The sequence below is a fragment of the Trematomus bernacchii genome, unplaced genomic scaffold (genome assembly GCF_902827165.1).
Source record: "Trematomus bernacchii unplaced genomic scaffold, fTreBer1.1, whole genome shotgun sequence".
In the NCBI taxonomy this organism is placed as follows: Eukaryota; Metazoa; Chordata; class Actinopteri; order Perciformes; family Nototheniidae; genus Trematomus; species Trematomus bernacchii.
In genome coordinates, this window is record NW_022987648.1 from 1,037,788 (window position 1) to 1,064,799 (window position 27,012).

The 27,012-nt window shown below is 42.3% G+C and overlaps 1 protein-coding gene across 1 annotated transcript; it reads left to right on the forward strand.

Moving 5' to 3' along the window:
- The first annotated feature begins 926 nt into the window (after window positions 1–926).
- LOC117485646 (ribosomal RNA processing protein 1 homolog B-like) lies at window positions 927–22,712 on the forward strand. Its single transcript, XM_034134258.1, has 16 exons — window positions 927–1,175; window positions 2,276–2,358; window positions 4,072–4,129; window positions 4,207–4,292; window positions 4,867–4,928; window positions 5,442–5,571; window positions 5,973–6,037; window positions 7,518–7,729; window positions 8,117–8,262; window positions 8,615–8,712; window positions 12,422–12,441; window positions 12,556–12,699; window positions 13,426–14,762; window positions 14,841–14,984; window positions 20,360–20,426; window positions 22,345–22,712. Exons 1-16 carry the CDS (start codon window positions 1,049–1,051, stop codon window positions 22,554–22,556), a joined length of 2,991 nt encoding a protein of 996 aa, XP_033990149.1. The 5' UTR covers window positions 927–1,048; the 3' UTR covers window positions 22,557–22,712.
- Window positions 22,713–27,012: the final 4,300 nt, after the last annotated feature.

Consider the following 27,012-nt stretch of genomic DNA (forward strand, 5'->3'; position numbering starts at 1 on the left):
CTAGTGATGTGTCGGTCGCGAACGAGCTGGCTCAAAGAGCCGGCTCTTTTAAGTGAACGACGGGAGCCGGCTCGCGCCCGCAAACGAACCATTTTTTGTTGTTGTTAAGTAATACAAGACAGAATGATATGATTATCTCCGCGCTACAGCTGCTCCGTGCATGCATGCAGTGACATGAAATATCCAAGGATTAGAGACTGTTGGATGCTGCTGTTTTGAGCATTGCAATACATTTATTTTTATTATGTTTTTTTATGATTAGAGACGGTTGGATGCTGCTGTACTGAGCATTGCAATATATTTATTTTCACTATGTTATTTATTTATGATTATCCTTGGGCTCAGCAAAGATTTGATGTCAGCTGTTGCTGTCTTTTTTTCTATAGTTAATACTGAAATAGAGCCCTGCTGTTTTGTCAGGGCCTTTTCTTTAAATATAATTTTAAAATGTCGATACAGTAGCCCCTTTTTTTAAATGTCTATGCTTAAGTTTTTATAGGTGTTGCTATCTGCTTTGTGTAACGTGGTTCTACAAGCAAGTATGTGCATTCATTGGGTGGTATCAGAGAGATACAAGGGTCTGTAAATGCAATGAAAACAATTGGCCACAGCAAATAATTGATATTAAACATGTAATTTTTACTTTTGAATACTTCAGTACAAAGGATGTATTGAATAATTTAAGTGATATGTGTACACATATAAATCATTAGTCAAAACAGGGCTACATTTGATTGAATTATAAAAGGTATAATATGTGGTAAACTGAAGAGCTGTTTGGGAGCCGAAAGAGCCGGCTCTTCTTGGTGAGCCGGAATTCCCATCACTTTGAGCGTCAGCTACACTTTGTACCAAGTTACAAAACATGAATGTGTAGAGAGAACAGCTAGGGGAGAGTGCCCCCCCCCTGTGGCGCCGTGCAGAACTCCAACGCACCGAGGTGTGGAGACGTCATCAGTCCGCGCCGCATAGGGGAAACGTGGGTAGGAGAGCGAACTTTGGGAAAGGAGAGGAGAAAAGAAGAGTCCTCTCGAGAATCTGTGTGAACATGGCAACGCTTCAAGAGCCAGAGGTCCAGCTCGCACAACGACTAGCCTCAAATGAGAAGCCTATCCGGACCAAGGCTTTGAAGAAACTTCGAAAGTACATCAGTATCCGCTCTCACAGCGACACAGGTAAGCTAGCATGTCCGCGGTTGCAGCTAGCTCTAACATAAGCTAGCACGAGCTCCGAAACATACTGCGACTAAGCTTTCCTTAACTTTGCTTAAAACGGGTAAACATGGTGACTACTCACGAATGGTTCAACTCGACTGGTTGCTTCTGAACAAAGGGAACTGTTCTAACGGCGACTCGTGTGTGGTGTGCGGTAGCTAGTGCACACGTGTGAAGGCTCCTGTGTGTGTAGCTAGTGTTACCTTTTTATTTAAGTTAGTTTGAACCATATTACAAAAACTAGATAGACAACGCCTAATACACAAATCACTACCTAAATACATAGATGGTAAAAGAACCGTTGTTTTAAGTGCAGGGCGGAAAGTGCATTGTCCATTGAAGGTCTGCATTCAGTCCAATAACACTCAGCACGTGCCACGCAGTCTGGTTTGTACCAAGGCTTCTCCTTCTTCTAAGGTCCGCAAGTACATGTTTTATAATCATGTCACAGTTTATGATGGCTTGGTTAATGACCATGGTGCATACAGTTTTCCAGATTTCCACACATGCGATTAAAATGGTTAATTGAAAGAACTCTCTTTGTTTTGCGTCCATATTTTCTTTGAATAAGCAGTAGGCTACATGACAGAATTATAATTTGTATTAAATGGTAATCCAAGGACTCGCAGGACCGACCATTCCTCCTGATCTTTATAACAATCAACGAGGAGATGCATTGAGACAATGCAGAGTCTCATCTTCCTCACAGTAGATCGTAGGACATTTTTTGTTTTTGCAAAGTAGATCCAAGATACTACAGCTCTGACCGCCAGTCTGTCCAGAGTAATGAGCCACATCGAATCTCTCATGCTCTCTGAAAGGTGTTTATGTTATAACAGCACATCACTGTACCATAGCAACAATAACCAGAACAGTAACCATATCCCTTTACCTGCTGCAACTTGTTATAAGCATATGGTAAAACAGCAGTACACCAGGTTTCTCATGATACACCAATTTAGTGCTCGAGTTGTCTATAAATTGTTAGCAGTAGTTTTCTATGCAGTTACTTGTATCCTAGACAGGGGACATGTTTTCTCACAGTCTCGTGTCCTTGGCAGGTGGATTCTCAGGCGATGAGCTGCTCAAACTGTGGAAGGGTCTGTTCTACTGTCTGTGGATGCAGGACAAACCACTGCTGCAGGTATGTACAATGTACATTGGGTGTCTTACTATGTCGCCGCTAGTACCATTATTGTACGCATGCATCAAAACTGACTATAATGCCATCAGGTAACAAAGGCTGCTGCATAACTTGCTACCCCCCAATTAGTCGACTAAACGTCACTTCATTCTGAGCTGAGCCTGGTCATTTAGTTATTTTTGTCGGTCAGGAAATCTGAAGTGAGGGATCTTTCTGAGCATGTAAAGGGAGAGCCCCACAGGAAAAAAAGTCGCCATTGAAACGCAGCTTCCTGAATGCCGGCATCATAACAAAACACAGAGCTTAATTATCCATCACAAAGTGTGTTCCCTTCACATTATTGGAGGAAAACAGCAGCAGAAAGCCAAGCAGCAGCCTAACCTTGTCTCAACACAGTCTGAAACTTAACAAATGTAGCTGTGTCTCTTTAAAAATAGGACATATTTGGGGTTCCTATATGATGTAATGTTCCAGCATCTATGGTTTATCAGTAACCAATTAAACATGTCAATACTGAATAATTTTCCTTTTAAAATTATGAAAGGCCATGTTGCTAAAATGAGTACACCCTCCTGAAAGGTAAAACATCTAACTTACTAATGTTTTCTGGTGCAGGTTAAGGGCCATCACACTCAAACAGATTGACAATTAAAAGTGGTACTAAACCCACTGAATCTCTCAGACTTGAGGCTGACAACAATGGCACCACATGGGAGAGAATTGTCTGGAGACTTGAGAAAGACAATCTGATGGCATCAAAAATGTATGGTGTCGCAAGGGGGAAGGGTACAGTGAAAATTGCATGGTGCCTACAGTGAAGTAGGGCAGTGGTAAAGTTCTTGTATGGGGACGTTTGAGTGCTGCGGGTGTAGGTGAATTGTAATCTAGGGCAGTGATTCTCAAATGGGGGTACGCAGACCCCTAAGGGTACGTTGGGGTAATGCAGGGGGTACGTGAGATAAATAAAAAGGTTAATTAAAAGAAATGGCCTGGCATATGTACTACAGCGTCTCCAGCGCTTTCGAATGGCCGTGGCTGTCTCCTCCTGATTGGTGGAGTTGGCCCAATAGCCGTAGCGCCACTGTCCTGACGTCGGGACAGTGTTCAAATCTGGATCAGTTTTTATCAGATCTGTTGCAGCCCCTTTTTTAGAGATTTAGGTATGGAGGAAAATAGAGAGGGTTGTGTTTTCTGACACTTGGTGAGTTCCCTGGAACACCGGGGACACATTCATGTATAAAAGACGTACAAAAGTGCATTTTGCCTGATAGGTCCCCTTTAAATTGCAGCATGAGAACGGCCCTTTAAAGTGGTGCTGCCCCCATGTGGTAAAAGGACGAATTACATTTTAAAGATTTATGCTGTTTGAGAGCGCTAGCGGGCCATAAATAATACATTATGAGACAGACGCTGCGGGCCGTATTAAATCTAGCCGGACTTTGGACATGCCTTTCACTACAGTGTCCCACATCTTTATACCCAATGTGTATTCACTTTTATTTCGGTAGCCATTACTAGTTCCTGGATAAAATATTGTCTTGATATCAGTCACAACATTCCAGTACAGTGTCTTCATAGAGTGACTCAAAGTCCAATACAGAAATATTTGAATGTGTTCATGTCATACATCCTCAAATGTGATTATGATCCAGTTGTCACCCGTCCTCCCTGTGTCGATGTTTCTGTTCATGCAGTCTCACTTTTCTCTTTAAGGAGGAACTGTCAAACCAGATCTCCGCCCTGATCCACAGCTTCCACCACATCGATGGACGTAAGTTTCCATACCAGGTTTCCTAAGACCATGTGTTGTAATCTGATGCATGATGCTGATGATGCTGTACCCTGCAGAGCTGTTGTACCTGGAGAGCTTCCTGCAGACGTTGAAGAGGGAGTGGACAGGTATCGACAGGCTGCGGATGGACAAGTTCTTCCAGGTTGGTGTTAGGAGATACTCTATGACTTTCACATGGGGGGGGCTGTGGGTTGGTGCCCATTAGTCCTGTGCCAGCTGAGAGCTGCGGGTCGGCAGTCCCTTATTCATAGATTTGAGTCAGTGATGAGAGCTGTTGGGTGTGCTGGGCTGTTGATAAAAACATGGGCATGTCAGTTATTCCTCATATAAGGCTTGTGTCAACGTCAAGTCCTACTAAGGCGAAATCACATCTGCTAGCCAGCTGGAACACCTTCTCGGAAAAACCAGAAAGACAAAACAAAAATCAATCTGGCTCATATGCTGCAGGAAACAACCGCTGATAAGGGAAGCAAGTCAACAGCAAAGATCAGTTTCCCACTGAGCTTCCCTTCAGCTGCATGTGTGACCTGTTTTCATTTTCTCACATTATCATCTCCAAACTGACGTGTTGTATTCTTATAACGTAATTCCTCCACTAGATGTTATTGCTCATTAACAAAGGTTGCATCAACACTGATATCTGACATTGTGTTCTAAAGATTGTGGATGTGTTAATTTCTTCCTAATATTAATTATTATTTTCCTGTTGTTAACAGCTGGTTCGCTTCGTGTTCAGACAAACCTTTGAGATGCTGAAGAGGAAAAACTGGGAGAGCAGGTAATATGTTAAAACTAACAATTAAACTGATTACATTGTGAATAATCATGATAATTAGGTTTAAAATAATAGTAAATATGTTTTGGAGGGATAAAACAAATAACCGTGTGGTGTTGTAATAAAGAAATACATGGCAAACTGGTGAGAGAAATCACGTTTTTGATGATTTCTGAATTATGGGCATTAAGTCTGACAATTCTTGGACATTTAGCTAAAGCTTGATCAAAGCCGCTGTCACAGAGAGCTGCTGTGATTCCCCTCGGTTTAATGTGCTTATTTACCCTTTCACTGCCATGCAATCCCCTGTGAACATGTGGAAGTTGGGGTAAAAATTGGTAATGGGATTATTTTGCATACATTTTTTTAATGTTTTAAGATGTCCAGATTAATAGTGAGCGTTGAAGTGTTTAAGATGACAGCTGTAGTTAAAAGATCTCTACAGTCTTGCTCATGTCACTGTGCTGTGTCAAATGGTGTCCTCTTAGGTGATTAACGGTGTGTGTGTGTCCTCAGTGCGGTCGGCAGGTTCCTGGAGTTGCTGACAGCACAGCTCCTGCAGAGCAGCAGCGGGGCCCCCAGTGGCCTGCAGTTCCACATCCTGGACCTGTATCTGAGCGAGCTGGCAGCAGTGGGCGCAGCAGAGGTACAGCTGGTCCCTGGCTTGAGATGAATAACTGGGATGGGGCTAAAATGGAACAGAGTTAATTTGAAGCTGGTTGGCCATTGTTGGTTTCTTCAATGACTCTCTCTGATAACCCCATGCTTATCTTAAAGTAGCAAAATGTCTGGCTTCAATTTCAGCTTTTTCGTGTTGTGATTATGAACTGAACTGCTGTTTTGGGTATTTTTATTTATTTTTGCTATTGTTGAGAAATGGGATGTGATTATTGACCGAGGCATCCTCTGTAATTTTTTTCAGACTGTTGAATTCATTTTTTGTTTTCCAACAAGAAGATCTTAAACCAGTTGCAGCACTTTGTTCTGAAGAACTAATGGATGTATGATGTATGTAATGGTCCTCACATGGTTTTTTTCTTTTCACAGCTCACTGCTGACCAGAACTTGATTTTCATTGAGCCATTCTGCAAAACATCAGCCAAAACCAAAGAGTGAGTCCACATCAGCATGTGTTGTGATGCTGTCTTACTATAGAAACATGTGATCAGAGGATTTCAGAATAGGAAAGGCTACTGTCATTAAGACCAGGGGCCTCATTTATAACGCCTTGCGTAGGATTGACGTGGAAAGGTTGCTTACGTAGTACAAAGCAAAAAATAGGTACAGACATTTTCCGATTCACAAAACATTGCGTACCGGCGAGGGAAGTGCGTACGGCACTTCCTACGCCTGTTTCCCTTTATAAATCACAGTCGACTCGTAACGCCCATATTTGCCTATAAATAGCCAAAGAAACGCCCATTCATTCATTCATTCTGACTGACTGCATGAAGAAGATCGCAGGAAATGACGATGGAACAGCTAAAAAAGACATCTCACACCGTGTCAGATTTAGGTTATTTTGGGGAGGTGGAGATAAATCATATTGTTTGGTGGATGCAGTTTGAACCAGAGTAGCAGCATGGAGGTCGGATCGTCACCAAAATAAATAAATAAGTGGTCCGAAAAAAGTTAATGACAAAAAAAAGACACATAACCTTCCTCAGGCAGTGTGTTTGTCCCGGGGACAGGAGACACCCCCTTGATGAGAAACTGTAAGAAATGATCGGGGAATCCCTCCGGAGTGGAGTCATGACGACTGGATCTGAATTATTTTGTTGTATTTGGTGGTTTGTGTTCCAGCTGTCGATCAGCAACTATATATCCATAATCCACCAGTTAAAGGAAATACAATGTGTTGTGCTATATTAGCTGTTTACCACATATGGTGTTCTTAGTTTCCATACCTCCTGTGTTTTACGAGCGACTTATCAAGTCTTGGCAAACGGCATAAAACACGATTAAACGTGATAGTATATAAAACCATGCTCGTATCTACAACCTTATAGAAATGCAAAACGGCGTTAGTTTAGACGTTATTCTGTCCTCCTGCTTACCGCATCATTTATGAGAAAACATTTCATAACATTAGCACAACATATTCGAGGTGGTTTTAAATAGCATATCCGTATTTATTTATTTCTCCAAGTTATGTTTTTGTGTGCACTGAGGAGTCTCAAACAGGCGTTTGTTTAATCATTTAAAGATTGGCTTTAATCAATGTTTGAAAATGAATTCTTCATATTTGATAAATGAGAGGTAACATTTTATTTATGGTATTATTTCCACATATTTCTCTCCATTCTTCCTTCTGCCAACGGTGTCGCAGTTTCTCGTCTCTCCCGTTTGTGTGCTTAGTGCGTACGCATGGGTTAGAGTTTGCGTGGAGGACCGCACATTTTCCCATCAAGTTAGAATTTTATAAATCGCAAACATTGCGTAGAAATTGGCGTACGCCATTTTTTGAGCGTATATCCCTTTATAAATGAGGCCCCTGGGCACTACAACTGTATTCAAAGTAAACTTGGTGCTGTTGTGTTTAGTGCCGACTCCCTTCCCTCCGCTCATCTTTGCTTGTGTCTGTCTCTAAAGCCGGGCTCTGTTCGGGGCCATCTGCAACAGCATCCTCTGCACTATCATCGACCAGGCCCCCTTTGCTATCGACGATTTGATGAAGGAGGTGAAGGCAGCGGAGGCCTCAGACTCAGACTCAGGACAGGCTTCAGAAGAGGACGACGGTGACGAGCAGCCGAAAGAGAGGAAGAGCAAAACTGTCTGTGAGATAGGGAGGAAGCAGATCAACGGTATGGCTCACTGGATCAACTCCTGACGGGTTAATTATATTTCCTATTTCCGAAACTGCGCGTCATGGAAAACTGCGATTAGTGATTCCTTATTCTGCCCAGATCTTCTGTCATTTTCAGATTTGTGTTCTCTAAGTAACACATTGTTCTCAAATTACTAGTTCATGTTTGTGTATAGCATAACAAGGATGACCTATTTATGCTACTGGACAACTTATCTGTGTTCTGAAATAATACTTTGTGCTTTGTGTTTTAATACTATTTTGAGATATTGAAAGTTGAAATGTGACTGGTCAACTCGGCAGCTGCTAAGCCTAAAATAGAATGCAGGACTAACAAGAAGTAAAGTAATGGATACTTGAGTATTTTAGTTTTCTTTTTTTTCAGGCAATAAATCAAATGAAGAAGAGGATGATGATGATGATGATGATGATGATGATGACGATGATGATGATGATGATGAGCTTCTTCACCTGGAGGAGGATTCTGAAACAGAGGAGCCATGTGATGAAGTAGTCGGCCCGGTGCTACAGGTGAAGGCTTTCTCTCTTTTAATGGTGTTTTCCTTTTGAGATGAAATCTGCTATGGTTAAACATTTCAATCCAATGTATGCCACTTGTTTTAAACTATACTGTTCTATATTATTCTCTCCTTATTATAAGCTTAATATTCTAATTTGTTAAACTAAAGGAAACTATAGCAGCTGAAAATCAGTAATGTTTTAAATGAATCTGTCAACTCATCTCAGAGCAGTTTGTTTCTGTGTGAGGAAACATTTATTGCCAATATGTTTAGTTGAACTCATCAGTTTGGCCCAGACTGTGGACATTTGTAATAGAGATGCCCTCGTTTGTTTTCTGACGAGTTCTCTGTGTATTGTGCAGTTTGCCTACACGGCCCTTGCAGACAAGCTGTTTGGGTTGGCCAGTCGCAGCAGCACCCCCAGCCAGAACAGACAGAGGCTGTACAAAATCATCAGAGTGTGAGTAAAACCATAACAATACTGTGTGTGTATGTGTCCTTTGTGATCAACGTTTACAGTTATCCTTTCTGTGATTTAAATTCAAAGGCCATATTAATAATAGGATTGTTTCACATATTTTTGCAGCATTTCTATTGGCTCGAAAAGACTGTGAATGTAGGATTTTATTTACCGATTGTGAAGACACTGCACAGAGAGGAGATCCTGCAGCAGCTGCTCCTCACAGAGGAGAGGAGGCCACATTACTTTACAGCTTATCTGCTGATGTGCCTATAATAATAATAATAATAATAACAATAATAATTCATTTATTTTATATAGGCGCCTTTCAAGGCTCTCAAGGTCGCCGTACAAATACATAAAAAACAAGATACACAATAGATAACACCAGCATAAGAAACATAAACAAGACAATGCAGTATATAAATCAATCAATCAAATAACCAAATAAATAAAAAACAGAGGATGTGTGATGGATAATGATCAGGGTGGATATGCGAGTGTGAAGAGATATGTTTTGAGGCGTGATTTGAAAATGGGGAGAGAGTCAGTGTTGCGGATGTCAGGTGGGAGGGAGTTCCAGAGGCGGGGTGCAGAGCGGCTGAAGGCTCTGGACCCCATGGTGGTTAAACGGAAGGGGGGTGCAGTGAGGTTGAGGGAAGCAGAAGACCTGAGTGTGTGGATGGGTGTGTTGATGTGCAGGAGGTCGGAGAGGTACAGAGGAGTCAGGTTATGGATGGCCTTAAAGGCGAGGAGCAGAATCTTAAAAACTATACGGGATTTGACGGGGAGCCAGTGAAGCTGCTGAAGAACAGGAGTGATGTGGTTAATGGAGGGGGTTCTGGGGATGATGCGGGCGGCAGAGTTCTGAACCAGTTGAAGTCTGTGGATGGATTTGAGAGGGAGACCAAAGAGAAGGGAGTTGCAGTAGTCGATGCGGGAAGTGACCAGGGTGTGAACAAGAATGGCGGTGGTCTTAGGGTTAAGGGACGGGCGGAGGCGGTTGATGTTGCGTAGATGGAAATAGGCAGACCGAGTGATATTACTGATGTGAGATTTGAATGAAAGTGTGCCGTTGAGGATGACACCCAGACTCTTAACCTGAGGGGAGGGGGAGACTGAAGAGTTGTCTATTGTAATGGAGAAACTGTCAGGTTTGGTTAGGGTGGATTTTGTGCCAATGAGGAGAACCTCTGTTTTATTGTCGTTAAGTTTGAGAAAGTTAGAGGAAAACCAGGATTTGATGTCCTGTAAGCAGTCCGACAGGGAGGATGGAGGGAGGATGGTGGTTGGTTTGGAGGACAAGTAGAGCTGGGTATTATCTGCGTAGCAATGAAAGTGGATGTTGTGTTTACGGAAGATATTGCCAAGAGGAAGTAAATAGATGACAAAAAGAAGAGGCCCCAGGACAGAGCCCTGGGAACACCGGTCGTGACTGGAAGTGGCTGTGATTTGAAGGTTTTGAGTTGGATGAACTGAGTGCGGCCAGAGAGATATGATTTAAACCAGAGGAGGGGTGTGTCAGTGATCCCGATGGAGGTCAGTCTGTCAATGAGGATGCTGTGGGAAATGGTGTCAAAAGCTGCAGTAAGATCAAGGAGGATGAGGATAGTTAATAGTCCGGAGTCAGCGGCCATGAGGAGGTTGTTAGTGATTTTCACCAGTGCTGTTTCTGTGCTGTGATGGGGGCGGAAACCAGATTGAAATTGTTCGTACAGGTTATTGTCAGACAAGTGGGAATGGATCTGGGATGCAACAGTTTTTTCCAGGATTTTTGAGAGAAATGGTAGGTTAGATATGGGACGAAAGTTATTAAAGTTGTTGGGGTCTGCACCAGGTTTCTTCAGTATGGGCGTGATGGCGGCTGATTTGAAAAGTGAGGGAACAAGACCAGAGGTGAGGGAGGAGTGTATGATGACAGTTATAAGGGAGGACAATGAAGGCAGTTATAAGGGAGGACAATGAAGGTAGACAGGCTTTTACCAGGGGGGTAGGAAGAGGGTCTAACTGACAGGTAGATGGCTTGGATTTACTGATGAGGTCAGATATTACAACAGCAGAGGGAAGTGTGAAACTTGAAAGAGAATGAGAGAGAGGGTCGGTGAAAACAGGGAGAGATATACTGCAGGTGGTGTTAGGAGTTAGTTGCTGGTGAATGTTTTCTATTTTGTCATAAAAAAATGACATGAGGGAGTTACAGTAGGCAGTTGAATACTGATGAGGTGCAAGAGAGTCCGGTGGTCGTAGAATGTTCTTCACTGTAGAGAACAGGACCCTTGTGTTCCCTTCGCCAGAGCTGATGAGAACTGCATAATATGATGATTTGGCTGTAGAGAGAGTGTCCTTGTAGTGGAGAATGTGGTTATTGTACATTTCTTTGTGAACGACAAGTCCAGTTTTTTTGCAGAGGCGTTCCAATCGACGGCCTTTTGTTTTGAGTTGGCGTAGTTCAGGTGTAAACCAAGGAGCAGAATGGGTGAAGGAAACAGACCGGGTTTTTAAAGGAGCCATGGTATTGAGCAGTTTATGAAGATTGTTATTGTAATGAGAAACCAGTTCATCAGGCGGGGATGAACAATTTATGCTGGGGAGGTTGTCAATGCCACCGGAGAGTGTAGTTAAATTAATATCCTTGATGTTGCGGAAGGAAATAACACGTGACAGATTTGGTTTGGACAGTGTTAAGGTGACAGTAAAGGATATTAATGAGTGATCAGAAATTGGAAGATCAGTTGCAGTACATTTAAGAGGGGTGACACCAGAACAGCAGATCAAGTCCAGAATATGTCCTTTGGAATGAGTCGGAAAATTGATATGTTGCTGTAATCCAAAACTGTCCAGGCAAGATGTGAAGTCCTTTATGAGAGCATTGTTGACAGTATCCATATGTATATTAAAATCTCCCAGCACTATTATGTTAGGTGAGAGTGAGCAGAGATGTGTGATGAAAGCAGCAAATTCGTTTATGAAATTATTATTAAGCTTAGGTGGACGGTAGACGCTTGCAACTATGGTAGGGATAGGCCCATTGAGTTGTAAGGCAATTGATTCAAATGAGCCGTGAACAGGCACAGATACAGACGAGACTTTCAAACTCTCGCGGTAAATCATCGCGAGACCTCCCCCTCTGCCGGTGGCACGGGGTTGACAGATGTAAATAAACCCAGGAGGAGTAGATTCATTCAGCTGTGAAAAGTCATTAGGTTGTTGCCACGTTTCTGTCAAACAGAGAAAATCAAACTTACGATCAGTCAGGAGATCTTGGAGAAGAGGACCCTTGGTCGTAAGAGAACGGATGTTAAATAGTCCAAAGTTGACATCAGTGTGGCCGTGTTTATGTTTAGCGCTAACGTTAGCCGACCTGGCTAAGCTGGCTAAGACAGAGTGGTCCACTTTCCGTGCGGAATTTCTTGGGTGTTGTCGAATTGAAGACCAGATGGATTGGTCTTCAATTCAACAACATTTCTCAATATGAAGAGAAATGGGGCGAAAATTGTCTGGAAATGAGGTTATTTAGCCCAGCTCCTCAGGAGCCGCACAGCGGTGTGTGAGGCTGTTAACTCCTGAACCTGCACACCCTAACAAAGCTCTTGGGCGTACTTAGTTGAGTTGTGGTCCTGGAGTCTTTATCCTGCAACATGAATGATCTCTGCTTAAACCCAAACTAATGATTTCTTCTTCTCTCACCTGGTTTTCTGTTGAATGGCAGCCTGCGTGACCTGCATGAAGGTAGGAGCTGATGATCACACGTTCTTTCTTCTCTTAGTTTGATATTTATGAAAGCAAAATATTTGTTCCTGCTCTCTGTCCAGTCTCACTCTGTCTCTTTGGCATTCCTCTCAGGCATCTTCCCTCAGGATGAGTATCCAGACGAGGTCTCCACAGATGAGGATGATGACATGTTCGGTACGAGGAAGAGAATGAAGAGAGGACGAAGCCGTGTGGAGGATGAGGACGAGGGAGTGCCAGCAGCCAAGAAAACTAAAGGTATCTCCTGCACTTTACCCTCTGCAAATACAATATTTGTATTTCCTGCTGTGGGATTACTTTTGCCCTGAAAACCGACATGGGCAGCTAAAGGTAATCAGAATAATACTTAATAAAGCAATGAATATTACAGCTTACCTTGTAAAAAGGGAGCAATGTCATCTGTTATACTCTATTCCCTCTAATTAGTTTGTTTGAAAAAAAGGAGTTTCTTTATTTTCCTTGTTGAAACAATCGGATGAAACCATAAACTAAAAGTGGTTTCTTTTCATATTTTATTCCCACACCACTTTTAAGTGTTTCTCCACATTTCTGAATACCCCTTAACATGTTCTAATGAGATCGACATGTTGACGTCCAGCGCAGCGGTTGGTCAGGTGTCTCTGTGTGGAACGCTGTGGTGAAAAAACATTGTAGCTAGGCAACCTAACAAAGAATGATGTTAATGCACAGGTAAACGTTGATCAGACTGAATTCTCTTTTGATATTTCACTAACCTACTCTGTTTGACATTGCTGTTTGTGTGGGGTAAACGTGTCCTAACCTATCAATGAGTGATCCAACCTTTCGGCAAACTTCATATTTAACTTACAGAAGATTCTTGTTGTTGAGGCAGGTCATTAAAGACAAACTGATGCAAGGGTTTTTATAGAAACCTTTCCCCTTTTCAAATCTTTCTTTTGAATGATTTCAATATATTAAACTGATCTATGTCTCTTACTTAAGGAAAGAAAAAGGCGGCCTCCAAACTCGACAAGCAAAGCAAGGAGGAGTCAGGGAAAGATGATAAGAAGCCAGCTGACCTTAATGCAAGTAATGAAAACAAAAAGAAGAGGAGGAAGAAAAAGAAAAAGAAGGTCGGAGCGGGAGGAAGTGCAGGTGGTGAGGGAGATGCAGACATGCCTGCACACTCAGTGGCTCCAGCTGAAGGAGAAGAGACTGCAGGAGGGCCGCAGTGTGCACCAACACCACACTTAGAAGAGGCAGCACAGACGCAAGACACTGTGCTCCTCACTGAAGAAAAGCAACAGCCTACAGTCACAGCAGAAAGCAGCCTTCCAGCTCCCTGCACCTCTGACAACAAGGAGAGCTCTGAAACGCTGACACAGAAGAAAGAGGTGGAGACTTGTGATGTCAGAGCCAACGTGACGGAGGCCGAGGAGCAGCAGACTCCTGTTGTAACAGAGAGTTCCTCTGAAGGCCCTGCAACAGTCTCTGGGAAGAAGAGGAAGAAGAAGAAGAAGAAGAAGAAGAGTCTGAAAGCAAAGTTACCAACTGATGAGATCGCTGATGAATCCCGGGACACCGCAGAGGCAGAGATCACACCAGTAACTAGTGAGGAGTCTGCTGAAAGAAATGTGACATCTGACACTGAGGGTAATGCTGTGAGCACAGGAGCAGATCTCCCATCAGACTGTCAGCCTTCAAGGCAAGAGGGCCCGACTACTTCAGTCGAGAAGCCAACTGATTCGACAACCCAGATTAACAAGAAGAAGAGTAAGAAAAAGGACCGCAAGGCTGATGAAGTACCAGATGTTGAGACTGAGGCACATTTGGAGGTAGAGGAAAAACACGCTGAAGTTTCATCAGTCTGCGAGGAAGCATCACAAGATGCCGCAGCACAGCAGCTTAAACAAAATAAAAATGCCAATCAAGTGGACACAGTTTCACCTGCTGCAGATGAAAGCACTGTAAAACCGCTGAAAAAGAAAAAGACTCCAAAGGAACCTCAGACTTCAGAGGAAAAGGATGCAGCGGAGGGAAACCCTCAGGCTAAAGATGCTGAGTTTAAGATCACCATGACAACACCAACAAAGAAGAAAAAGAAGTTGGCAGCAGCCAAGATGGATGAGCAGGATGAAACCCATTTGCAGGTGGATGGCTGTGTCAATGAGCTCCCACCGGAAGGAACTGGAGCTGTGTCTTCCTCTGTGAAAGGTGTGAAGAAGAAGAAGAGAAAGATCCCAGTGACGTTTGAGTACGAGGCTGATGAACTGGAGGCTGCATCCACCAATGGCCTGGCAGAGAAACCAACTGTCGCCAAGAAGCCCAAAGCAGGCACTGTGAGTATTTGGTGAGAAGAGACTGTGATTACACTGAGATAACACAGAGGTGACTTCTGAACTGGTTTTCTGTTTCAGGGTTTTGCTAAGCCATCCATATCTAAAAAGTCACAAAAGAAGGCGAAGACTTCCTCAGGCTCTGCGTCTGACCTAATCACCTTCCAGATGAACGCTGCAGCCCCCCCGGCTCTGTTCTGCAGCAAGCCGCTGTCCGGCAAGAAGGTAAAGAACAACAGAAGTACTGAACATCTCACAGAACGCAACAAAACGCTCTTTCAAGAAAGAGAAATTACTGAGAGTAAGAGTGACAATGTCAAAGAAAATTATTTTTGGGTGAACCATTCTCTTTTGATTTTGCTATTTCAGCTGTTGTCTATTAACCGCTGGTCCGTAAACTCCAGTCCAAAGTTTGTCCTGATTATATATTTTTCAAAGCTAGGAATGCACGTCCACATTCATGAGTAGGTGATGACCTGACAGATTGAAGAGAATCTTTAGGTGTACATTCCCTAAGGCGCTAACCCCTGTAGCTCACCGCTAGCTAGTGTGTGGCAGCAGTACCTAAGCTCTAAATGATGAACAGCTGCAGGAGCACCATGATGCCAATATTACACAAGTAATTCATATTAGCTGCTCGTTTTAGTTTTGTTCTTCTGAAAGCTGATATTTAAATGACTTAAAATTAAAAACATTGTTATTGGGGCTGCCTTCCGCTAAAGATTTTTCTAGTCGACTAGTAGTTGTCAATTCGGACTAATCGTTGCTCGTATATGATATATTAAATATATCACCACCAGTGTTTCCCCTAGGATGGAGTCATAGCAGCGGTGCTAAGGCACGTGGGCCCAGCATAATGTGAGCGCGGAGCGCGTAGAATTTTTTAGTGTGTGCACGTGCGAAGTGCGCCCCGCCAATTTGTTTGTATGTGTCTGCCAGCACAAGAAAGGCTCTTGAGGCCTAGTACCAGGGCCGGTTCTAGACAATTTGCTGCCCTAGGCGAGATTTTATATATAAAGAATAAATGAAGAATCTCTACAAAAGACAAAGACACTACAAAAACAGAAACGTATTGACATAGGTAATATACGTCAAAATGGCTTCAAATGTATTCAGTATTGTATGAACATGTTTGAATTGGGGGGTGGACGTCACATCCTCTAGGGGGGTCCGGGGGTTTTAAAGTAAAATGCTTCAATCTGGTGCACTTTGAGCACACAATTACTAGAGACCTGATCTAGGGGAACTCTAAACACCCATATGAAAAAGATCGGTTTACATTTTAATAATCAAATAAGTATATGAACATAACTGTGGGGGAAACTTCTGTGTAGCAATGCATTGGGAGTCACCGACTCAGGAAGGAGACACGGTGAGAGTTGGAGCTTTTGATGTCAAACACTGATGGGTTTATTCAGAGTATCGGCCGGAGGATTCACATCACAAATCAAAGAGTCAGAGGTTCTGACTACACGGTAGAGTTGCCACGTCAATTCTGAAGAGCCTCTCTCTATGTTAGACCTTTTAACTGGTTCACAGAGAGTAATCAACATCCCTGAAGGAGTAGACTAAACAGCTGGGAACACTGAACCACCTGCGTCCGACACTCATGGCCTCAAAGATTTCACATCTTAGAGTCCACAAACACCGATAAGGAAGTGCCTCAGCGTTCTCACAACAATTACCATTTGTGCCAGACAAGTTGACCGGTCACAAACTGGTAACAACAACACATATGGCACCAAGGCCTTTCCTTAAAGGAGATAACAGACGTCAGAGTAGATGATACAACGTCACAGAGCAAAAGGTTAGATATCTAGAAGAATTATTCCTTAACAATAACCAATAACCTACCATAGCCAATAACAAATAAATGTAACTTATTTTATTTTTGTTGTTCATTCATATCTTATTTTACCTAGTTAACATTTATTTATTTATGCATATTTTTGTATCTCTCCAACTTTAAACGATATTTTTGGTTTACTGTCTATTATACTATATAGTATACATTGGAATGATTTCAAACCTGTTTTTATTTATCCTAATAATTATAAAGGAGTGCCTTGGAAATATGTGTTTACATTGTGGTCAAAACATTTGAGACCCACTGAGATAACTTAGACTAAAATGAACTATCCAAACACTCATACCCCTTTCACACCGGCGCTTTTCCAGCTCCTGCTGGGAGCTAGAGCCTGAAAAGCGCCGGTTTTTCCTGTTCACACCGCAGCGGCGGCGCGTCATAGCTCCGGAATGCGGTTCATTTCCAGCTCCAAAAAATTGTCGGTCCAGAGGCAAGAGCTTTGGAGCTATGACGCGGCGTCGCTTACGTCTCTTACGTCGAGGCGTGCAGGAAACCTTACTTTGACCATCCGTTCGCTGTTATTGATCATTGTGGAGATACATGGGCTGCACAGGTTGTCATGTCCGACTATCACAAGTAGAATCATAATGAAAAATACGCCGGTAAAATGTGCCTGTAGAAAACGGCTTAGCAAGTAGTCAGTTTAGCTTCGGTTGCTATGCTAACATCACCCATGTTATACCAGAGAAACTTTCATAACAGCGTTGTGATGCCAAACAGCGTCAATTCAGACTGACACACATTCACTTAAGGGGAACTGGGGATATGTATCAGCTGCTTGTGTGACAGTCAGACAGTGAATACTTTAGAGCCGTGTGAGCTAACCCGGAGCTAACGGGAGAATAAACTCCCGTGGAAGTGCAGCCAGCACTGCAGCGGTCGGTAAATGCCGCTGAAACACATTAATAAACAATGAACCACGGCACTCTGGAGAAAAGTATAAGGTTGGAGAAGTCGTTATTTAATTTAATCTGGCTTCGTATGATTAAAAGCAACACGATCATCGACCCGATGCAGTCCCCGGCCCGTTGTTGTTGTGGGAGAAAATCAGCTCTGGGCAGTGTGAACAGAGCGGGAGCTGAAAAGGGAAACGGGAGCTGAACCAGAAAAGCTCTCGCGAGGAGCTAGAAAGTGAAAAGCGCCGGTGTGAAAGCCGCATCAGAGAGTCCTTTACCTCACTGAGCCTCTCAGTCTGACAGGAGAGCTCTCCTCCACCCTGGTTGTAGAAACGGCTACTTCTTATATCCGTTAGCGCAGCTAGCACCAGATTCTAATAACAACAGCGCCGGTACCGGTGCGCCCTCTCTCTCTCTCTCCCTCGCTCCCACGCTCGCACTTTGGCTGTGAGCTGCGGGCGCCTGATAAGCCAACATCCCCCACTTTCATCACTTACAGTGCCCATCGTACAGGGCAAATGAAAAGTGTAACCGGGGTGAAAAGGGTGTTACATTTACTTAATTATGAATATTGTTACATCAAGGCCGAAAATTAGGATGAGCGCCAACGGTCAAAAATGTTATTTCCCCTCCTAGAGCTACCAGCGCAGCGCCCCCCAGATCTGGCGCCTATGCCAAAAATCAGCCCTGCCTAGTACATACAGTGGCAATGTCTCAAGATTTAGCAAAAATACACCTTTATTGAACATACAGTAACACAAATACTACAAATCCACATAACAAACAATGAAAAAGGGTCGCCACTCATTATTATTTTAATAAAAAAAAAGAAAAAGTAAAAAAAATATTATTTATTATAGCTGCACCGCTGCTATTTGTATATAGGGGAAACACTGACCACTATTTGGAATATGGTACGTTGTGCTAATATAAAATGAAACTAATAATGAACCTTGGAAATATAAATTAAATGTTACACCTAAAAGCGCATTAGTCACACAGCGCACCGCATGGACGGAGCAGTCCAAAAAGAAATATTTGCAGTTCACAGCAGGGGTCGTAAACATGTGTTTTTTACGGTCTCAAGTCCACTGATGTCAATGTACGCGTGCCGATTGGCTGTGCACAGATCTAATGAGGGTAAACGGTGACCCCAGGAGTTTGTATTACTAATATGATGTTATCACAAGCAGGTCTCAGGACGATAACAGTGAGTCAACGTTATTCTGATGCAGTGGTGTCTTAATCATAAAGCCTGCCTCGTGATTGTTTTTAGTATTAGATGATGGTTGACTGGAAGTCTCCCATTGGTCTGATCTTATTCCTTAATTCACTGGGATGATGCTCTCACCAGGTCCTCCATTGTTAGGACAGATTTCTGAGGTCATTGAATGGATTAAAGAGAGCTGGTCTTTTCTGCCTTCTGAATCTCTAGTAAACATGTTTTGGTCTGTTGCATTACAAATATATAATCTTATCCCTTAAAAAAACAAAAACGTGGACTTCCGGTTGAGCGACCATGAGGCAGGCAGCGTCGGAGCTCCTTGACCCTGATGGCAAGACCCTTCTTTCTGTGGTTAAAACAGTCTAGGAGACATGTATTATTAACAAGGTGTTAAGCTTGCTACACACCAACCCGATTTTGGTAGTCAGAGGCAGTCGGGCATTCGCGGCGCCCTACTCAGGTTGGTGTGTCCCGCACCGTCGTGTCTTTACGGCACCTTTTCACACCTCCCGATGCCTCCCGCGGCCGATTCAACATGTTCGGCCGCGGGAGGTCAGAGAAAGTCGGCCCAAGCAATCACTCTGATTGGCTGTTCACACTACCGCTGCCTGCTGGTAAGGACAGTTATTGCCACTCGTCGACTGAAGTATTTGCGGTGTGTTCGTAGGCGGGCGGCGTAGGCGGGCGGCGTAGCCGACGCAGGCGATGAAGCTGACGTAAAAGTCGGGACGCCTTCGGTACGCGTTCTTTGGTCTCAGGTGGGTGTGTAGCGGCCTTTAGTGTAATGACTAAGGGGAAAAGGAAAACTGCCGGTTTGTAGACGGTTCCCAAGAGACTAATTAATGAAGCTGTCACAGGAGGGCTCTCTGAACCCTGAAGGCTGCAGAGACCATCCCTCCAAGCCATTACAACATCTTGGCTCAGACAAGGTCACAAACATGACCTCTCTATGAACATTTTTGTTTCGGAAAGTTGATGTTCTCAATCCCAATAACGTTCTTTGTTTTGTGCTGTTTTTGTTCCCATTGAGTTGGAGTAGCATTGGGGGAAGGCTGTGGTTAAAAGTGATCCCAATTTTAAATAAGATATGGAAGATAATTTAGCACCGGTGATCTGTGGGTGCTTCTTCCTTCAATGGCACACATAGCTTCAGGCTGTGCTTTAAATGGCTCTGTGGAGATGTTGCAGCGGGCACCCTCTCTACTGAAGGCCCTCGTCTGTGAGGTGATGACTGGGTCTATCAGCAGGACAACGCCCGCCTGACGAAGGACTTCTTCCAGGAGAACAACGTCGCTCTTTTGGACCATCCTGTGTGTTCCCCTGATCTAAATCCCGAATGGCTTATAAAAGTTGCAGGTTGATACTCTTAGGCGAACACGTGATAATATCAGACGTACTCTTCATGTGATCAACCACATCAAACAAGACTATGGAAGCTCTTGTACTGGGACTAGATGCCAAGAGGTCATTCAATTCAGTAGACAGGTGTTTTTCTATAGAGTGCTGTTCAGGTTTCCATGAAAAATGTATTAAGACAATGGAAACATTATACAACAGTCTATAAAAAGTCTATGCACTGATGTGACTTATCTTCTATGTTTTTATTCTACAGAAGATCCAAACTCCCCTGTCAGAATCAAAGAAGGTGACTTTCGGCCTCAAGAACAACAAGACAGCTGGTAAGAAATCAGATGCAATTGGATGATTAATGATCAACGCCAAGGCTGTCATCAATGTAACGTTTACTTGTTTTGATCACAACCATCATCAAGACACATGTCAGCAAGTTCACGCACAGGCTGGAGTCACACCTAGAAGACACGCATGATGTGGGTCCTTAAGGATAACTGATATTTGAGCGTTATACACTAATATTGTCCCTTTGGGCTCTGTTAATTTTAGGCTTTTTCTTATGTTTTTCAACCAAGAGATTAATCGGTTAATTGAAAACAACTATTTTTGGATTAATTGGTAATGAACAAAATATGCATTTGCAGCCCTAGTACCAGTTTAAAACCTAAACCAGAATACCATGATTATGCATCTTATCTTACATGTCAGCATTGAGAGAGATTAGATTAAAGAAACACAGCCTCCATACAGCAAATAACCCGTTGGTAATATCCATAGGACGTCTTCTTTTCCATCCTGTTAGTCTGACAGGACTTATCTGCTCTTCTACACCACAGAAGATAAAATGCATTCTGGTAATGGGTACCAAGATTTACTGTCAGCCACTGTTGTTTTTCTCCGTAAAAAGGATACAAAAAACCTAATCTGTCCAATAAATTAGCCACCTATTAATTTGCATGACGATGACAAAAATACATTGAAATTACTTTTCACAGTACACAAAGATACTTTACTTTTACTGGTTGAAATTAGATGTAAAAAACAACATGCATTAACTACGAATGTCGGTGTGAGTATGTACTGAACCAGATATAAAGGCATGTTCTGCTGTAGTGGGACTTGAAAAAAAGAGCTGCAGCTCTCTGCCTGAGAACATCCAATCAGGAGACAGTTAGTCAGACCTTTCACAGATGCAGATCTCCATCATCTTAATGGTGGAGCACAGGGTCCATTTAGTAGCCGTTTTGAAAAAAGATCTCCAGCAGCATATGGAGGTTTACCAGTTGGCATTGTATGTTCAAGAATGCCTTTGACCTGGGGGGTGTACTATGGAGCGAGTTCAACAGAGTCAGAGTTTCTTTGACTTGGCTGGACCAAACTGAAACTCCTGATCAGAGAAAACGGGTACCATGAAGGTGGTTATCAGTGCGCGCTCCTATAAAGAGGCATTTGAGCGTCATGTCACTCATGTGCCGGACGAAATGGGTCAATATTGACGTTTTATTAGAATATATATATTTTTTAAAGGTATTCGTGTAAATTTGCAAGCATTCTATGTAAATAACCACTCAATGCAATCCGTGCCTCCCGTTTATTTCTTATTTGACAAATTCACATTCTGCAGCTCTTGAACTGTAAACTTGACAATAATACCCTCCTTAAAAATAACGAGGACACAACAGTTTTCTTGCTTTGTTGTTCTGCATCACTAATAATGAGATGCATATAGTTTGAGCTACTGTAACTGCACAGCCTTGTTCTGTGGCATTCTATTTAATATTGAATAATCCCTTCTTGCACAATAATATCCTGCATTATATTTGTTACTGGAGATTTGTATTTCCACATGTATATTTTCCACATGTATTTTACTTTCTAATGCTATTTTATTTATAGTGTTTATTTCTGTGTCTTAGTTTCTCTTATTGCCTTGTGTTTTATTATGCTGCTGCAATGCAAACATTTCCCAAATTGGGATCAATAAAGTACCTATCTATCCATCTATCTAATGAAACATGACTGCTTCAGTTTACACAAAGTATTCCCCGAATTGATCATCTGTAGTGCTCATAGATTGACTATCAAGTGACGCTATGTGCAGAGGAACTAGTTAGTGAACAGCAGTATTGGCTCATTTCAAGATATAACTGAACATAACTGAAAGACGAATAACAATGTGTTTCAATCAGTAAGTGTCTTCTTACTGTAGTAACAGTGTTGCTTGTTTCCCGTGTCCTGGTGCAGAGTTCAGGAAGACGGACCGCAGCCTGCTGCTGAGTCCAGACGGGTCATCAAGAGTGCCCTTTGACCCAAAGCAGAAACCCAAGTTTGGGGTCTTAAAGTCTCCACCCACAGCACTCTCTGCCAGAAAGACCCCGAAGGCCAACAGGAAGAGCGGCCACAATACTCCAAAGGAGACTGCTAAACGCCGGCCCTCAGCAGCAGACTTCTTCTAACCCCCCCCTTACAGACTGTAGATACAGGCTCTCTGTGAACTGACCAGACTGACTTCACTTTTGATATATATAGAAGTATTTCTGTGTTTCTATCAGTGTTGCTTTTGCCTCTTTAAGGGATTGAACGTTTTAATAAATGTTAAGCTCACGCCTTCATCCATTTCATTTTAGGACTTCTATTGTGAGTCAAATATCTGAAGTGTACTTCTATTTACTTTGATAACTTTTGATAACAACATGGGATGGTGACAGGTGAACATATGTGTCCTATGTGCAGGGAAATCAGAAGAGCAAACTGTTATTTTACCTATAGGGCAGTGTTTCTCAAACTTTTTCATACCAAGGACCACTTAACCAAGAAAAAAACACTCGCGGACCACCTAACTCCACAAATATCCAAAATGACATTGTTTTTCTAGAACAGATTACAAATCGCCTGAAAATGGTACAAACAAGTGGCAACATGTGTGATGAAGGTGTTGCACTGAAACTTAAGCTCGCTCCATTGCGGAGGTATTCCCGCGAGAGTGCGGAAAACTTAAATGTATTTATTTATTTCAAATGTGAAATTTTACCAATATACTCACGGACCACCAGTGGTCCGCGGACCACACTTTGAGAAGCACTGCTATAGGGGATCTTGGGTTTCCATCTCACAGATGAAGGATGCATTAAAAAATGACCACTTATAAACTCCCTCCCTTGTGACGATCTCAATATGCTGTGGAAGTAAGTGCTTTTGAAGTGTAAATGTTCAGGTCAGACCGTGAGGAGCTGTCGGTGCAGTAGGAGCCGGACACATTCCACCTCTGGGATACTCGGGGTGTAGAGCTGCGGTGAACAGATCCTGCTATGAGGACAACATTCAGTGCCTTGCTATGCCTTGGTTTTCACCCCCCTTGGCGTTTCTCCATTTTTATTTCATTAAAACCTGTAAATTAGAGCCGCTGGGAGTAAATATCCTCCATGGATGGCAAAAACTCCACCACAATTCAGAGGTTAACCTGGTATTTTTACTCCACTACATTTATTTTAGTTACTTTACAGATTCTGATTAATGATGTGAAATATAAACAACCCTTAAATCAGACTTTAGTTACACCTGAGTAAAATTCAGTGAAGGTGATTGGCCAACAATCCGGCGAGATATTTGGTAGTGGGTGCTTGAGAAGACTAAAAATGTATCTGCAGATCCCTATAAAGCATATATATTACTCGTTATTCTCTAATCGTTCATTAAAAACTGTATATAATGACTATTTTGCACATCCATTTCAAGATTTTCAAAGGTTTATTGACATATCATATACACAACTACGGTGTAGTTATGCAATGAATGAAAAACTTGGGTCACAGGTTCCTCAACAGTGCATTACAAGACATCTATCAATATGTGTGTACCTCCACCATTAAACTGTCATATTCTGCTCATTTCTTATTCTATCTACTTAAATCTTATAAGAGTATAATAAATATGTATAATATCAGTTAAAATAAGTGCTTCAACATAGTTAACATTGCAGGAAAGTTGATTGTCAAGTCCCAAAACAAACCATGCAATATATTAGACGTTAAGTACTTTGTCAGGCTTAATATTTATCTGTAGATACCCCCAAAGCTATTTTGTATACTCTTAATATTAAATGCAAAGCGGACTGGCTCGTCCCAAATGATATCTGAGGATTAAGGGTAGTGTAGTGTCTTCGGCCATGCTAAACTCAGATGAAACTATTTGTTTCTCAGAATCGAAGGGGAAAAACAAAAGCATTGTACACAATTTAAACCAATCAATGTTGTGTAATTAACAAGGATAATCTGGTGTTTTTGAGTTGATGAGTAGTGCAGATATCACTGTAAAATCAATCGACAGTAAGGAGAATACTTACTTCCGGGTGTAAAATTCTCCATTATCAAATAGGAATGGACGCTCACATTGCCTTTAACTGCCGCCGACATGGATCGATGCGGTGCTTCCCTGAGCGTCAAATACCGACGCCGATGGGAATACATTGCAATCAGTTGAAAGCTCTTTGCGTCCGTTTATGAGGCTGAAGGAGCCTCGGCGCGTCACAACTGGACGCCACGGGACCCTGACCAAGCGTCGCTCCTGGACGCTTAGGGAGTGAGAGTGTGTTGGTTAAGCCAGAGAGACCCCGGTACCGGGGCACTGCCGCAACATCTTGCAGGAAACAGTGTCTGAGGGCATGTTCATTTAATAAACTATGAATGTTTTATATCCATGTAACGGGAAGAAACTCATCTAACTGATCTTTTTTTAAAGAAAACCCACAATGCTAACACTGAGCCTCTGAATTAGCAATGAGCGAAAGATGCTAACAGATTACTGCACCGAAAATCCCTCACAAAACCTTATTATTTATCTTTTCTCCACATCCATGACATCGTTTCACATCGTGAGGTGACACAGAATCGATGGGTACCCTCATTATCACTGAATTATACGAATTTGCGATGTTATAAACAAAAACAGACATCAAAACAGGTGACGCTAGGTAGCTAAAAATGCTAACATTCTTACCTTGGCTCTGTAGTCTCTCCAAAGTGGTCTTCAATGGCATTAAAATGATAAAAACGCTGCTGAAGTTAATCCAATGTGTCTGTGTCCCTTTGAAATGATTTCTGATAATCCATAAGTAATAAACCTGCTTTTCCGTTTCCAGATGTCAGAGCTAGAGATAGGTTCACTCTGATGCAATCCTGCATGCGCAAAGCCCCCACCTTTTTGTTTCACAATGAGTGCGTGTGGGGGACTCCCCGTTCGATTCTATTGGCTCTAACGGTCAGAAAGAGGTGTCAACCATCAAAATCGACCAATGGGTTCCAGAGATATGAAAAAAAAAACATTTCCACCCAAATCACCTCAGAGGTGCAGTGTTTTTGGCTAAACCTCTCTAAAAAGGTTAAATGTCACTTGTTTTGCATCAATCTTGATACAGGGTACTTATTATATGTTGTACTTTGGATTCCTAAAGCTTTTAGTCTACCTTACCATCATCCAAGGGTAGTTTTCACTATAAGTAAAAAAGAATTTTTGGACGGAGACTATAATTTACAGTTTTTTACTATGTTCAATCTGAATTTTCTTTAAAATAAAAAACATCTATATTGATTCTGACTTTTTTACATCCAACTCACAGGTTTATCATTACTTTGAGAAAAAAGATTATTAATTTAACCCTTTTAGAAGGGAAGATATGGTCATTTTTTCTGGGAATGTCATTTTCGAGCCTGAGACCTGAAAAACAGGCTCAGGGCTAAACAGGTTAAGGTGAAGCAGACCTTGCAATAAATTGCATTAAATACAAAGATTGTAAGTGATTAAAATAAGATATAATAAAAAACGCTGGAGAGAAAACATTTCTCTCAGAGACTCGAACAAGGGCCTCCTAGATCTGTAACCCACACTTAGACCGCTACTCTACAAGCAGATTACAAATGATAGTAAGTTAGTTTGAAAGTCTGGAGTTTCTGGAGTCCACCCACACAGCGCAGCCTCGAAGTGCGCATATTTTACGTATTTAATCATATATTTTCGAATATAAGGAGTATAAATATGATTCAGATAACCGCGGAATCGCTGGAACTGTAGCTTTCCAGTGGTACCTCTTGTGAGACTGTACCCGACACAGCAGGGCCAATAGGGCTGCTCAAAGCAGCTTGACTTTGCGTTACACTGTGTCGGATTGGTGGATTAGTGTGTCCGTCAAGAAGATCTCGGCTGGCAGCCATGTTGGTCTGAAATGACCAATGGACACTCAAGAAATCACTAAGGACCTACCCACCAAGAAAAAAAACATATACCACGTGTCTCCCATCAGTTTACATCTGTGAGGAAGAGAGAGAGACAGAAAAAATTGCTAAAACTTTACAGTTGCCCATGCGCTAGAGCAGGGCTGCCAACATTTGAGTTCAGCTTGGAGTGAGATTTTTTTTTTGGTGAACCGAAAAAAGAAACGTTCATGTGTACAGTGTTACAAATGTATTGAACATGTACAAACTAGGGTTTCCCATTAATGTACCGGGCGCTACAGTGGAATACGCACATACACAGTGTACCCGCAACTCTTACAATGAAGGCTCGATAATCAGCTCACAGCATATAAAATGGCATATAGGTGTAAGTAGAGGTAAAGTGCTATTTTATAAGTGGGGAGGGTGGAACTCACCTTCTCTAGGGGGGTCCGGGGGCATGCTCCCCCGGGAAGATTTTTTTTTAAATATTGAAGTTAAATGCATTAACCTGGTGCACTTTGAGAGCAACATTTATGGATACATCTCTCAACATCCACATGAAACAACTGTAAACCGATTTTCTTTTCTTTTACAAATCACTCACCTTTTAAACTGTATTCTTGTTTTACTGTCATATAGTATTTCATAACTGTTTTTAATTTATTCTCATAAATGGTGACCAAAACGTTTGAGACCCACTGAG